The 15,811-nt window shown below is 41.3% G+C and overlaps 1 protein-coding gene across 4 annotated transcripts in view; it reads right to left on the bottom strand.

Annotated features, from left to right (window-relative positions):
• LOC146677217 (mitogen-activated protein kinase kinase kinase kinase 4) overlaps positions 1-15,811 on the bottom strand; it is a 60,661-nt gene that overhangs the window by 15,067 nt on the left and 29,783 nt on the right. For 2 of the 4 annotated variants that reach the window (XM_085419398.1, XM_085419406.1), the window contains exons 15-20: positions 13,039-13,104; positions 8,329-8,646; positions 6,805-6,939; positions 4,611-4,748; positions 3,042-3,112; positions 1,655-1,734 (exon numbers count right to left, since the gene is read on the bottom strand). In XM_085419398.1, the coding sequence (XP_085275524.1) occupies positions 1,655-1,734; positions 3,042-3,112; positions 4,611-4,748; positions 6,805-6,939; positions 8,329-8,646; positions 13,039-13,104 (808 nt within the window). The remainder of the gene's footprint in view (positions 1-1,654; positions 1,735-3,041; positions 3,113-4,610; positions 4,749-6,804; positions 6,940-8,328; positions 8,647-13,038; positions 13,105-15,811) is intronic. The other 2 variants (XM_085419410.1, XM_085419421.1) reach the window with 2 other exon arrangements.

Raw genomic sequence — 15,811 nt, 5'->3', positions numbered from 1 at the left:
AAATGTTGGATGCCCTCTCTGGGAAAAGACTGAAATGACTTGGATCTCCTCCCGGGATCGAACGGACAATCTTTAGCTCGTTAGGCAAATGTGTGAACCACAATCTCAGCTTCATGTCACTGCATTACTGTGTGCTGTTTAAACTCCAGCATCCACCTGCAGCTTCCAGGGGAATGTTTAATAATGACTCCCTAAACTGCCCAGGTGATTTAAAATAAAAATATATTTAAGTTTCCATAAGACAGAGGCATGTTGTTCATAGTGTATTTGAAGAAAAGTGATTTACAATCCACCTTTTAAAAGTCCAGCCCACAGTTTACTTAAACTTCTACACTAGCATTTCAGCTGCGCTCTGTCCAAATGGGCTCTATTTTCTTTCTATTTTCTTTTATCTCCACATGACAGAAGTATCTGGCTCACCACTTGGTGTCTAACTGCTCTTGGTGCTGGTTGGTAGTTTACTGTTGGGTTTTAGAGCCATTTCCCTGAAAACTGCACAATACTGCAGCTCAAACTTTAACAATAGAAACTAAATCAATACAGTAAAGATTTAGCCTGTAAAACAAAAACAATGGACTAAAAATAAAGCCTTTGTCATGCTGTCACTTCAAACACTCCCTTTATATTTTCCACAGATTCATGTGATGCATTGTAATCATGAAGTAGAGACTTACAGGACAGTTACATTAGGGTTGGTTATCAAGTCGTTCAAGAAGGTAATTAAATACCCAAAGAACGACTGTTTATAAAGAGTTTGTTTTATGGAACAAAACAGGAAACAACTCCTGTTTGTTGTGTTTCCATCAAGCGTGAGAGAGAAGAAAGTCTTTCTGTGCTGCTGGAATCAAAAGTGTTCGTGGAAATAACATCATCGGGGCACCTAAGTAAGCCTAAGTATCACACATTCAATAAATCGAGACATCAAACGCTCCTTTTACTATTTACAAAGCAGTAAGCGGCTTTCTCTCAGTTGTAGCATGAGTAGATAAAGGTTTCGTCTAACCACAGAGGAGCTACACGACTGTCAAGAACAATGTCTGATCTGTGACTTCGAAGAAAGGAGGCTGAGGCCAGCAGCCAAACTGAGTGGGAGGCATCAAACGGTGTTTCCTTCCAACTACACGCAGAGGGCAACTTTGAAATCCTAAACATATTCTCCCCTCTGTCTATCCCAGCAGAAGTGCAGCTTCCTTGCTGCCGACCACAGAGGACACACCAAGCAGAACTTTGAAAAAGATGACTTGGTTGTTTCTTTCTCGCCGGAGACGCGGGTGGAGAGGGCAGGCTTTGAATACATCGCTCTGTTGTTGTGCTTTCTGTTGCAGTGTACTCTGCATGCGTACACCCCTCCCCCAACCCACGCCAGGCACCCATGAGATCACACCCACATACGCTGTTCACACTAGTGTCACACACATGGGCAAGTAAGGTGTAAGTTTGAAGCGCTGCTGAGAACAGCAGTCAAAAACAAACACACTGCAAACACATGTCATTACTAAAATAACACGAGTGCTTTTAGCTGTTCAAAGATGGCAGAACCAAGATTATTAGTGCACAATATAAACTGAACCCTAAGGCAAGGACACTGTGCTCTGTTACTCCAACAGCACAGGACTGAGGTTAGTGAGGTGAGCTGTGTTTAGGCATCACACACCTGGATGGTTGCTGCTTAAAGAGGAGCCTCCATGGGACGCACACCTCCCACTCTTATCTGCTGCAGACACTGGACTGCCACTAGATGGCGAGAGAGACACACAGACAGCATTACAGACGCAGAGTTAAAGACAGTTAAAGACAGGAAGTGAGCTGAATTGTGATCAACACTATACATCTCTCTGTCCTGATCTGAGAACGTCCTTCACGCCGTCACTGCAGTGACAGTTTTTCCACCATTATTTTCATCTCATCAAAAATAATCATCCAGGCTAAATGAATCTGATCTGCTGTTCTCCCGAGTTGGATGCCGACATGCTGACTTAGAGCGCCACACAAACACCAACAATAAATCAGGCCCAACAACACTGTGGTAAAGAGACATTTTATTCTAATGAGGCATTAAAAGAAAAATGACTCGCCAGCTTAAAAGACAGTTTACTAGAGTTTACTACAACTAAAATAAAATGTTTAACTTCATATCAATTAATATTTTATACTAAATATGATATATACACCAGTAAAATAATGTGATAATGTGAAGAGCTGGTAGACAAATGAGGTGCTGAACAACGCTTTGCATCTGAAGCTAATTATTCTCACTGTGATTCTGGAAACTGCATTAAAACTCATTAATTATCGAGTTTGATTCCCGTGCATTGGCGTGTGCATTTTAAAAAAAACAAACACTGTGTCTGTGCTGACTGCTCCAAGAGTTCATTTCTCAGCAGAAGAAGAACCCAGGTGAGGTTTATGGCTGCTTGCACCACAAACAATGAGTAACATGGTTGTTAAACCAACAGTCATCATGTAAGAGTCTCAAGTTTCCCTCTTTGTTTTTGTATTTGATCTTTTTTTGCTCTCTTCTGGGGTAAAGTTTAGTCATTTAGATGCTGCATGCTCCCATTCGGTCACTAGCTAGTTGCTATTGTCTAATACTTCAGATGTGGTGTGCAGTGGGTTTCTGTAAAACAAAAAACTGCACTGAAGTGCTGCTAAAAGTTATTAGTGGGTTTGTCACTGCAAGTGACACTTGCTGAGTTTTTGATATTGTTATGTGTGAAAAATGAGCAACCTGTAACATTTAAACACACTTCTGCTCTGTCACAAACCCATGTGATGGTCTCTACTAATGGCAATCACATTACACACTTTAATACAAAAATTGATCCAAAAAAATGCCTCAGACAAATCAAATTTTGCACACACACCAGACTCGTTGTGTTGGTACAGACTGAACTGTAATGACAACCTGCTAACATTATGAACAGGACCTAGCTTAGTGTAGCCTACGCGTGTTAGCCCTCTAGCATTAGCAGCCACGTTTGGCACCGACTTGGTGAACCAAGTGCTGGTTCTTGTATGGACATCATGTATTAGTGCTCTACCTTGAGGCGGCCCTCTTGTGTCCCATCATCGGTTCCCTGCAGTAATACTTTGAGGTGGTGCGCTCTGGGACCTGAAAGATCAAAGCAAAGTAGATTTAATAAAACCACGTGGACACAAAGCTCCCGCCTGATTATTTCATTTTTTGTTTTCAAACTAAATATTCTGTCGAGTCAAAGTATGTTAGAGCTAATTCTAAAAAAGGTTTATGTGGTTATGAAACCTTTACATTTACAATGCCTGAAAGGCTGCAGAGCAGAGTGCAATAAAATCTTTAATAACCCTCGAGGAGACATTTATTACTGAGAAACTAATGAGACCATTTGGCTTTGCTATTTCATAACATTTCAATGTTGCCCCTCTTAACACATCAAAGCCACGTCCAAATCATAGAGTGTGGAAATATTATCTGACTCGGAGCAATTTCTCTTTTCAGATCTGTGTGTGTGTGTGTGTGTGTGTGTGTGTGTGTGTGTGTGTGTGTGTGTGTGTGTGTGTGTGTGTTTGTTTTTCGGTCAAGCAGCTGGCAGCCTTTTAACCTCTCATCTCTTGGGTCAAGTGACAAAGTCACAGAGAGGAAGACACACCCAGGAATGCAGGAAGAGAGCTGTGGAAATAGCTATCGTCCTTCTCACGAGTTGCCCACATCCTGCATCTGCACAAGTGCAGACACCCACAGAGACACTGAGCTGCACCAGTGTCTATCGCTTCCCGTCAACTGTGCTAGACACGTCAAATATAAGGCTTTTAAAACATTTTTTTAAGAGCATTTCAAAACCTTTATAAATTTAGGGATTTATAAAAATGCCCTCTAAGTTTCATCATAATACTATTCAGAGGGTAAGTTATGTGAATTCAGGCAACAGGAAAAGTCATTAATGTCTGCCTCATAACTCACACTGTAGTGTTGTTTAACCCAGTGTTTTCACAGCCACTCCTTTGTTTAAGTCACCACACTGCAAGAAAGTGTACTGACTTATTAGCTGCTCTCTCTATAAGCACCATATGGCCTCCTGTTAGATCAACAACATAACACAGCAAATAGACAGCTTTACTGCACCCCCCTGCTGTCTCTGTAGTACTTATAAGTTGTTTCATCAACCCCATATGGTGTTCTGTTGGTAAATACACCGACTCTGTACATCACTTAGCAGGGAGAGCCGCGATATTAGCAGGTGAGATGAGGTAAATGTGAGAAAGATGATTTTAGTTGGGGGCATTTCACAACAAACCTCGAGGTAAAACACAGTCCCTTCCTCCCCTCCTATCTGCTGCACACACAAAAGACTGACGACAAACACGCCAGCCGCATAACAACCTCGTGCTCAATGCACCACTTCCTTAGCTGGGCAACTGATCAGAATACAAGATGCCAAATACACACACACACACACACGCACACACTCTCTATCCTGTGCTCATGTGATGCAGGACACAACAAAGACTTCCTCTTTTGATGGGAGCCAGAAGAACAAAATGCATCACTTGAACTTATGTCTCGTTCACGCCAATCATCAAATCTGCACCGTGACCCAGTAAGGAGCTGGAAACTAAAAACAGATGATACTCACTTTGGGTGGAGTCTCCACAGAGTCCCAGAAGACACTGTCAGTTGGGGACACGGGAGAAAATAGGGACAAAGGGGAGATGGCCATGTCTGACATAGAGCTGCTGTGTGGGGCATCCCGACTTGAACGAAGATTTTCATTCTGGGAAAAAAAAAAAATGTAAAAAGTTATTAAATAGTACCTCGTGACAGCACTTAGCATTTATACGAAATGAGCATATTAGGCTTCAGTCACACTGGAGTAAAAGCAGGACGGCAACCTCCGAGGGACCAAGAAACACCAGAGGTTTGTGAGTAAATAGGCCCTGTGACATTCTGGGGACCTGTTCGGGGTGTACCCCACATCTCGCCCCCTGGAAGCTGGGATAGGCTCCAACACCCCCCCAAGGAGAATGAATAGTTGGATGGTGATTTTGTTTTTGTTGTCTGGGGCTAATTGCAAGTAGTTGTGGCACGAGCGTGCAGCAGCCTCAACCTCTGGTTGACCACTTTTCAACATAAGGCAACAAATCTTGGTCTGACTTGGACTGAGGGTAGTCACTTTCTAGTAGGTTGGCAAAGGGTTGTGATTAATTGCTATGTCATTTATAAATGTAGACAGATTGTCAACATGTTGCAACTAGTGCAACTTATCTGCACCATCAAAACCCAAGTTACAAAGGTTTGTGGCAGGTTATTTACTGAACACTGCTGAAATTTAACAGTGAAAAGCATATCTTCATCCAACATGCACGATAGTTGCTGCTAGGAATGCTCATTTATTTGGAATTAGAGTTGCGATCAGAAAGAGTGCGTAATTGTCACGGCTGGATGTGTCAAAACTGTGTGCAGTGCCAAAACTTTGGCTTTGTCCTGTTGCTCCACATATTCCTCCTCTGCAATAAGACAGATTTTATTGAAACGGAGCAGAACTGAAGTGTCAAAGTGAGGAGACGGAGAATCCAGATCCAGTCCATGTCGTTTCCTTCTTTCCAGCGAGCAGAGCAGCTTCCAATGTTTCAGGCATTTATTCACGTTACTAAATCGGTACACAATCTCCCTGTTGTTTCTCAGCAGTGCGCACACACAGAGGAGCGGCAATATTTATTTCTTAGCTTCTTCTTTCTTAAAATCCAGCTATTAATTGGACTTTGATATTTGACCGGCTATGCTATTATTAATAAGAAATAATGTCCAAATGCAACGGGACAAAACGCTGTTTTTAAAACTTCCATCTGTAAGTTATTATACACGTTAAATCCTTTGGCTCTGTATCATGTTTTACAGCATCATGATCCGCAGGTTCTGTGAATGACGCAATGAATGACAGTCAAGTTAGGGTTGATCTTATCACTCAGGAGTGTTCCTGTTCCTCTCTATCAGCTCATCACAGCTGCACCATCAGTAGCAAAGCCAACAAACTACGCACATAACATTTCTTCAGAGAGCAAGGCCCTGGTGCAAAGCTCAGTTTCACATACTGCAGAAAAACATAAATGCAAGCATTTATGCACACAGCACAATAACAGCATCTTCATTAAGCTGCTGGACACAGATTCGAGGTTTCATGGAGGAATAGTTTGTAACTTCGCTCCACCCGAGTCTCTCTTCTCAGGACCACGCACACATTCTGTTACAGCAACGTGTAACAGAAGAGTTCACCCTTATAAACATTTATTCTAAATGCCACGTTTCAGAGAGAAAAACAGAAACCCTGCACGCATTATTCATGCCCTCATTTTTGATGAGCAAACTTGCTCTTAATAAAATGCAGGTGATTAAAGAAATGAACAAGCTATGTCTGCTTGTTGGTACATTTGCCACGTTTAGATCTGGCCCAGTCTAAGACGGTCATGTTTGATCTGCAGATTGTGCATTGTTGGCTGTGTGAGTCCACCCTGGTTCAGATACAACAATACAAGTCTGATGGGAACAGACTTAATTAACTGCACTAATGCCCTTTCCTACTCAAAACTGAAAGCTGCCTTGTTGCCATTTCATCACTAACTTAATGCGCCAAAGTTTGAAGACAGCAACTGCCTGAGTGGTCCCCAGACTTGGTCCCCATCGTTGAAGTGATCCTTTCAAAGTTAACTGCAATAATTTTGGTCACACAGCGGTCTCCATTCATCGTTTTCTCTAGTGGGACTGTAGCCTTACCCAAAGTGTTAGAATTGCACAATTGCATGCATGAGCTATGTGACACATCTGTTGTATACCTGGATGAAGTGAGCTCTCTGCATGGCTGGGGTACAAGGACTAGAGCTGCTTCCGGAGCCCAGCCTCGAGTGCATCTGGCCAGGAAGACCAGCAGCTAAAAGCAATTTGGCTAAGTTTGATTCGTGGAAGTCCATCTAAAATATAAAACAAACCATTAAGTTTGTTTATGTCTGTTGTTAAATAGACATAAACAAACGGACACAGTCGTCTGGTTAGGAGCTAATCTAAATGAGGTTAGAATGAAGGTTGGAATGAGTTTTGAATTTTATCATCGAGGTGTATGACATTTTGAAAGATGCCATTTCTGAGACTGTGAAAATGTTTCTAATGAGAAGTGACTAAAGAGACAAAAACAGCCTGTGCAGGAAGAAGAAGGGCAAATTAAACCGATTCTGAAGTGTCGTGGGTGAAAAAAAAAGTCTTGATTTACTTCAAAGTTTATTTTCTTTAACAGTTTATACACTGAAATTGTCCACATAACTATCGGGGGGTCTAGTTTATGTAATAATGTGCCTTTAATCTCTCAACAAGCATGTAACAACATATGAAAATATAAAACCTCAAAGGGAACTTTTTATGCTGATCTTTGCACCATCTTTTCATTCTTGGACTCTAGAGTCGTCTTGTCAGGTTCTTGGTTCAAAATAATCCTCATCTATCTTATACCGGCGTCTTTGTTTAACATATACAGCTTTCCCTTTAAGCCAACCCTATTTTAATAAAACTTTCCTGTGATTCGCTGCCCCTCACAAGCAAAACATTTAAAGAGGAGATGGCAGGCGAGATGTGTTTCTGAGAAGAGCATATTATGAATAGTCTCTTATTACACGGAACCAAAGGCTAAAATAAAGGAAATCTAAACAGAGCTGCCATGAAACTGTGCATTTAGACTAGTCTGAAGACTGAGCTGAGCTGCCCTAATGTTTAATATAAACTATTGTACAGTATAGCTTTGAAAAATAACGAAAAGCATATTATATTTGTGACACAGCTCTGCTTCCCTGACATTAAAGTCCTAAAGGCAGACTCTGTGAAGCCCTGACTGTGTTTCAACCTGTTCTCCTTTCGAGGCGCTCAGGCTTAAATATTTTCAACATGTTCAGAAATTTGTGGTTTGGAGAGTGTCTAATATAACATCAGGAGCAGAAACAAATGTTTTTCAATCACCACGATCATGTGACTGTCTCAACATATTTCTGTAAATAACACCAGTGGGTCATGTTCATGTTCCTTGTGTGGTTTAGCTTCGATGATATGAATAGAGGCCAGAAACCACATGCATCCTCAGCCTCCACCCCCCACAGACAGTCTTTCATCTGTCGTCATGCATTTACATGAAAAGCAACAAAGCCAAAGCTGATTAAATCATCACAGCGTTGCAAAAATGAAATGTTTGCACTTTGACAACAAATAAAAAAAGTGCATGATATTCGCACCGGTGAGCAAGAAGAGAAAGTACAAAAAGACCAGGTAGGGTGTAGAAGAAATGAAGATGCTAGCAGGCTGAGGGGGGCAGGGTTTACCGCTGAGCTCTGACTGACTGGAGAGCGCCTGGGAGAGGCGGCGGCGGCGGCAGCAGCAGTGTTCCCGCTATTAGCCGTTAGCTTGTGGGGTGATGCCACAGGCATTTCTCTTTTCCTCTGCTGCTCTTTCTCCCTGTGTCTGTGGTCGTGTTGCAGGGACAGGAGTTGGGTTTGGTCCTTGGGCAGGGTGCGGTGGGATCTCCTGCCCGCTGAGGGCTGCTGATGCTGGGCCAGGGGCTGGGACTTGGCTTGCGACTGAAGCCGAGACTGCGAATGCTGGGCCTTACGCTGAAGCAGCTGGTTTGGAGCCACTGCTCTCTATGTAGCAAACATGAAGAGCAGAAATACAAACTGACAAAGCCTGGAAGTGTCCTTCTTAAACGGCGTGTATACTGTGTTACAAAGTAACACCCAAACAGTTTACAAAGCTACTCACAAGATTCAAATGTAACACAATCACATGAACAAAGACAAACTGAAACGTTTCCCACCATCTTTGCTCATTTAACTACTAGTAGTAGTGTCAAAGTGATTTAAGTGGCAGATGCCCCATGAACATGAAAATGTGATTTTACTCAAATGTCAATTATAGCGGGACAAATGGACTTCAGCTAAATGTACGTATAGTTTATGTGGAATAACCCTTTTTTTGATAGAGTGGTTTTTTAAATGGCCTAATGGCTTAATATGCACACTTAAAATAAGTGTTTTAACTGTACAACGGTCACTTTTAAGTCGTCAATTTAAATGGTCATGCTTAGCAATCAATTGTAGTAGAAAAAACTAAAGACGTGGCTATTGATTTTCTTTGCTAACAAAATTTCGTTTTAAGCTTTATTTTAGCAATCTAGTGCTGACACCCCATTTTATATGGCACCAAATTTGTCCTAACCAGTGCTACGTGGTTTGGTCCACTCCAACTCATGTACAACTAACTCTGTACATCTGTATCAAATACAGTATATAACTATATGCCGACTATGAGGGTAACAAAGGTCATTTGTGTTAAATGTTAGCTGTACATCCCCAATGAAAAGGACACTCCCAGGCTCAGCCCACAGATATAGCACAGAAATATAACACACACTGGCCTATTAAGCTAGTTTCAACAACACAAACTGGTAAAGCAACAAACAGGGGAAACATTCATTAAACAGCAAACACTGACAGGAATGAAGCTGTAAATAAATCAGCCAATGGTGTCGTCTGCACATCAGTATTTAACTATAAATGTATTCATTTCTTAAACACATCCAACAGGAATTTTATATTGTCCAGAACATGATTTAAAATTATATTTTTTTTTACAAAAACATGGATGAATTTATGTATCCTGGCAATATTTAAAGCAGATCAGCCTTCAGCACACAGTATCAGATCTGTTAAAACTGCACGCTCTGCTTTATGGTCTGATTTGGCCAGAGTCACATTAGTCACATGACAATAAATATGACATATTAAAGCATGAACTGTTATAGTGGTTTATTAGAGAACAGAAACACGGGGAAAGTAAGTAGGTTAAAAAAAAAATCGCTTCAGGATTTGTGAGAACAATTTAACAACGACGTCCAGTCTGTGCTTAAGACAACAACTACAGCAGCTCAGGTATTTGCTGCCATTGAGGGAAAACTGCTTTAAATCACTTTAATGCAGTTTTCTTGAGAATGAGGAAACAACATGGAAGCCGCAGTTAGAATGCACAGCATAGTTTCCTAATCCTGTTTAACTAAACTGCGCCTGAACACAAGGCCTACACACAGAAACATTACAAACACACCGTCTGCTGTCCAACACTGTGAGACGGAGACAAAATAGAGAATCACTATCACTAATTTCAGATCTATATATAATCTCAAACCAGAGCTTGTTTTTCTTCCAGCTAAAACATAAACCTCAATCAAGATAAACATCTGAACAGAGAAAATAGAACCAAAACAGACAACAGAGGAAATCCATGTGTTCTGTTACAGTGACGGAAATGAGTAAAACTCAGACTGCCATACTCTGCTGCTGCCCTGTGCATATCGACATAATGGGAAAACCTTTGACTAATGTTCACCTGTAGTTTGAATGCTGAACATTTCCCAGTTTCAATCATAAGAACTGTCACTATACAGAGATGTGGACGAGGTGTCTTCTGCATGCAGTAATGCAGTTCTGCTCGTGTTGAGTGATGTAAACAACCAATCGATCTGCACTCTTCAAACGTCAAAATTGATCATTTGATTTTTTTATGACACAGCAGTGGTGAGTGTTCCCACCTCTGCTCTTTGTAACTTTACGCAATTTTGGGCATAATTTAGGAATCCATCTTCACAGTAGCGATTGACCTCAAAGTAAAGCTACCGGAAATGTACAACCCTACGTCCGGTCTTAAAACAGGAAGTTCTAACAGGAACAGGAAGCATTTTCTCGTGCACAGGGTCTGTATCAGGACAGTCAGCGCATGTGCAATACTGCCCCAGGGCAGCTGTGGCTACAACTGTAGCTGCCTCCACCAGTGTATGAATGTGAGAGTGAATGAATAGTGGCATTGTAAAGCGCTTTGGGTGCCTTGAAAAGCGCTATATAAATCCAATCCATTATTATTATTATTATTATTACTGGGGTTTGTGCAATATAATTGATGTGTTTCCGTTATCGAAATCTATACTGTCCTCTGTTGTCCACTCTTCTTGTCATTGTTTGTTCTAGTATAATGTGATCACTGTTTTTGTCCTTGTCACATGATCTGTAAATATTGTCTCTGTATGTTTTTACTAACTTGTGTTTAACACCAACCTGTCAGAGGGTCTGCAGATGGAAATTAGCCCAAGGCTATAATCTGGCATATTTACATTTGTTAAAATGTTCATTAATATGTATTGCCCCTCTTTCTAAATAAAATAAAATAATAAATAAATAATCAGATTTCTTCACTCAGATGAACATTTGGGGCTCAAAACTGCAATTAACTTAACTTAGTAGCTGCCCACTTTAGTCACCTTAGTGCTTCTAGTCTCTTATACTCAGTTGACTGTCAGCTCTTCACTTCTCTCGTGTGCCCAGCTCAGCCTCCACCCTCCTGCAGCACAAAAGCAGCCTTCACCTGCCTGCTCTCACTCTGCCTCCACCACCAGTCTGCGTTTCTATCTGCCTGCCCACAAGCACAGTTTGTCCACTCTTGCCTCGCCAACCTAACCATCTCACCCACACCCGACTCCACGATCACTCGAAACGCAGTCTTTCCTGACTCAGTGTCATGGTAAGGTCTGATATTCTGTTTGTAGTCTAAAAAGTCACCGAACACCAAACCAGACTGAACTGTTGAAGAAGGAAAAATGATCGACTCAAACACACAATACATGTGTACTTCTCACATCAGAAAAGATCATGTATAATGTAATTATTCTGTCAGTCTGCCCCAGGGCAGCTGTGGCTACAACTGTAGCTTGCCTCCACCAGTGTGTGAATGTGTGTGTGAATGGGTGGATGACTGGGTGTGTAAAGCGCTTTGGGGTCCCTAGGGGGGACTAGTAAAAGCGCTATACAAATACAGGCCATTTACCATTTAACAGTCAGTGCAGGCGGTGGAGTACAAATTAAGAAGTCTAATCACACCACAAAATCATAACAATACAGAGATGTGCGTCTTTAGAACTAAAGAAGGAGATGAAGAGTATGAGCATTAGAAATATAACCATGTTTTGCAAATTTTTATGTTGAAACATCTACTGAGGTTAGATAGTATCATCCCAAGACAAGTTAAAAGAGAGCTGCTGGAAGCGAAAGAGATCCCATGCTGCGAGCAGAGGGATGGATGGAAGGAGGACCCAACTGAGGATAGGAGGCGTGCTGGGATCAGTGGAGAGAGAGATGGAGAGGAAAGCCTTTTAAAACAAAAAGAGATGCCAAGCTGTGATAAGGTTTGGCTTTAAACTGAGAACTGATGCTATCGGTACAGTAAAGTGTAAGTCAGTGATTCCTCAGAGACTTCTCTGCATTCCTGCAGTAGTCTCACACTGAAAATTACAAACCTCTAATGTCTGACTGAGAACTTTAAATAATAAACTTCACCAGAACAAACAGGTCTGTCACCCTCCGTAAACTTCACTTCAAACATGAAACGCAGACGATCAATTACCACCACCTGCTTCACCTCTGACTCTTCATCTGCCTTCACTCGCACATCTTTTCATCTTCCATCCACCCGAGATGCAAACAACAGCCAGCTGCTGTCTCTCTGTCTGCATTTCAGTCTTTGGGTTAAACCTTATTCTCTTGTCAGCAACACATTTTTTCTCACCTCACATGTCAGAAAATTTCTACTTAAGAAAGATTTAAACAAATACAAGTCTTTGAATAGTTTCAATTTTACTGTCAGGCTACAAGAAAAAAAAAAAAGCTGTAACTATAAGAAATAAGAGAAGTTAACAGTTTACACTGATGCTGTTCATGAAGTGTTAAAAATAAAAGAGAATCCAGGTTTATAACACATCTAACAACATGCAACACATTCATAAGAACATACAGAGATGGTGAAAGAAAGCAAGAGAAAAAGAGACACGAGGTGCAGTCTGGACACTCCCACGCTGTTTGCTTTCATCGACCACATGAAGGATCGGCTCACATTTGGAATATTTCAAGAGAAAATTCACCTGCTGTCACTCGTATGTGAGTGACAGGTAAACAAGCAAATATATGAACAAATATGAAGTGAAGGATTGTTACCTGCTCCGCCACAGAGTCCAGAGGCCTCACTGACACATCGGCACTCCACTGTCTGCCTGCCTGATCCTGTTCAGGACACACACACACACACACACTTTAATTAAGATGTTCTGAGGTTTTGAGGAGGTGGGAACTAAAATATTCAGAGTGTGCAAGATGGCACGAAGCTTTTAGCCGCCACACTCAACTTTAAATATTTCATTATAACCTCATTTGAATTTCTCTGAAAAAAGAGAAAAAACTAAGTAGCACAAACTGAATTTTTTTTGCATTTACACTGGTTAATCAAATCTAATCTATGTAAATATTTTCAGTGATTGCACCATTGGCTTCAAATTGTGTTCACTGGGCTTTGATGTGAAGGGTCACACTCAACAGGGTTTAAGCTGAAACGGCAGCTTAACCTGATTACAAATCAAATGTCTGCAGGACAAACGTAAGCGCCCTCTGAGCAGTGATCCAAGGTGAAGCTCACCTCATCTGCGAGCAATTGATGGTGCCACTGTGAGGACGCGCAAGGACAAAACTGTTGCAGGGTGAGAACCGAGGCCTTGAGTCTACAAACTAATTACAGCTTTGTTAACAAGGAAGCACTAACAATTACACCTGAGACAGGAATCATGCTACACTGAACTCTACAGTGATACACGTGACAACAGGAAAACAAGAACAAAGCCACAGTGACATTACATATGAGTTTGTATTTAGATTGAAAGGATGTGTTAAAAGTCCTCCAAAGCAACTAAAACCACAAACACGAGGTTCAGTTCTGAGGTGAACCCTCAGAGACAGCTCGCAGCTGTCACTCAAACTGGTCACAACCACAGTCACGCACATTTTAAACCTTAATCTGATTTAAACTGGTAAGTTACTGGTAATTTGCACAATAAAATCCTCTCCTGTTCAACTGATAGAAAGAATTTTAGTTTTAGGCACCAACACAGTTTTGTAGCAGCCTACAGACAAGCTTACTGCTGTAAAAGTGATAGAAGATAAAACTGCGTGTGCACCGAATCACTTTTATAACCAGCTTCAAGTGACCGACTCGATGTATTGTTCACATGTGTCATCTGGACCGTGTGGTTTATGACCTTCTGGTGGTATTAGATGAAAGTCACCAATCAATAGAAATAAAGGATATTGTGCTGATTTGTTCTGCATTTTGCCAGAAAACCATTTTATACTCAGGTTTAAGCCATGAAAATGTGTGCCAGTCAGAACGATGATTTAAAATCCAGTCAAACACACTGGCCCAGTTTAGCTCAGTGTGTTGAGCAGGCGACCACATGGCATACGCGTCCGGCCCACAGCCCTTTGCCGTATGCCTTCTCCTGTCTCTCTCTCCCTCTGCTTTCCAGTCATTTCTTCACTGTATCTGTCAATAAAAGTTAAAAAAGGCCAAAAACAACTATGCCAAGTTTTTGTGACGATACAGGAGGATTCAAAGCATGACATCACGATTAAAGCAGAGCCATGCTGCAGCTGTAGCTCCTTTTAAGTGACCGTCACCACTAATCCAGTGAGAACTGGAACCCATCCTGACCACTACTGTAAGAAATGTCACATTGCAACTCTTTAAAGGGAAATCAGACCTTACTTGCTACAAATCATTTAGATTTGTAAAAAGTAAGGTTGTGTAATGAGTATTCCCTTTCCAGTTGGAGAGGCGACCTCTACAGTCTGAAGCCGCTGACAGTGAACTGAACTACATCACGCAATACTTGCTAAATCAATCGATGTGTGCGATGATTGGGAGCAGCAGACGTGTTATTCATCTGACATAATACAAGATCACATCATGTGCTCACTGAACCTGTCGCATAATTAAACACACATACAGTGAAAGTTAATGAAGCATCAGATAGATCCATTACACATGCTGACCTTAATGACTTTTTGGTAATCAGACTAACACGTACAGATACCTCCCTGACACACACACACACACACACACACACACACACACACACACACACACACACACACACACACACACACACACACACACACACACACACACACACACACACACACACACTAAAATAAGACAGATATTAATAGCATTTAAATACAGCATCTTCAACAAGAAGAATCCCCAGTCACTAACCTGCTCTGCAGTGTTAATATAAACCTATTGAAACCCACTGGTGTATGGAATAGATTCATTAAGCATGTGTCAAAATTAATGAGTAAAAAATGAATTTCTAAAACAGTAAAAAGAGTGTCTTTGTGTCTTTGCTCAAAATGATTGAAACTGATACAGACAGTTCACCGTCTCAGCATACTTTGTTAAATGTGTGCATACAGACACACACATAGCTACAGTTACTTTGTAACACTGCCTCACAGAAAAGGTCATTCTCATGGTCTCAGGTTTCTGTGATGCAATAAACGGAGTTTTAATGAAGTAAAACATATTCATGTTGTAGCTTTGTGGGGGGGGAAACAGTCTTGATGGGGAAAAAAAACTTATTCAAACTCCAAATAATTCAGAAAACTTTCAGCGGTACAGTGAAATGTGAAAAAATGTCCAAATACAGACCTCCTCTTTTACTTTATTCTTAACCTGCACCAGTTAAGTCCTCAAAAACTGAGAAGACTACACCAGGTCCTTCATCACTCTGTTACATTGAAGGTGTGTTTTTATCACCCAAGTGACAAAGCCTGACAGGTGCACCCGCTATCAGTGCCGTGCACATCATCATCATCACAGCTTTATTTTCTGAAGCTTGAACCAAATGTAGATAGCACATGCGCGCGCGCGCACACACGC

This window comes from Rhamphochromis longiceps, linkage group LG2 (genome assembly GCF_057381845.1).
Source record: "Rhamphochromis longiceps isolate RC_006_pf linkage group LG2, R_longiceps_female_GT1.1, whole genome shotgun sequence".
Taxonomy (NCBI): domain Eukaryota; kingdom Metazoa; phylum Chordata; class Actinopteri; order Cichliformes; family Cichlidae; genus Rhamphochromis; species Rhamphochromis longiceps.
The sequence above is the reverse complement of the archived record's forward strand: the minus strand, read 5'-3'. Positions and strand labels throughout refer to the sequence as shown.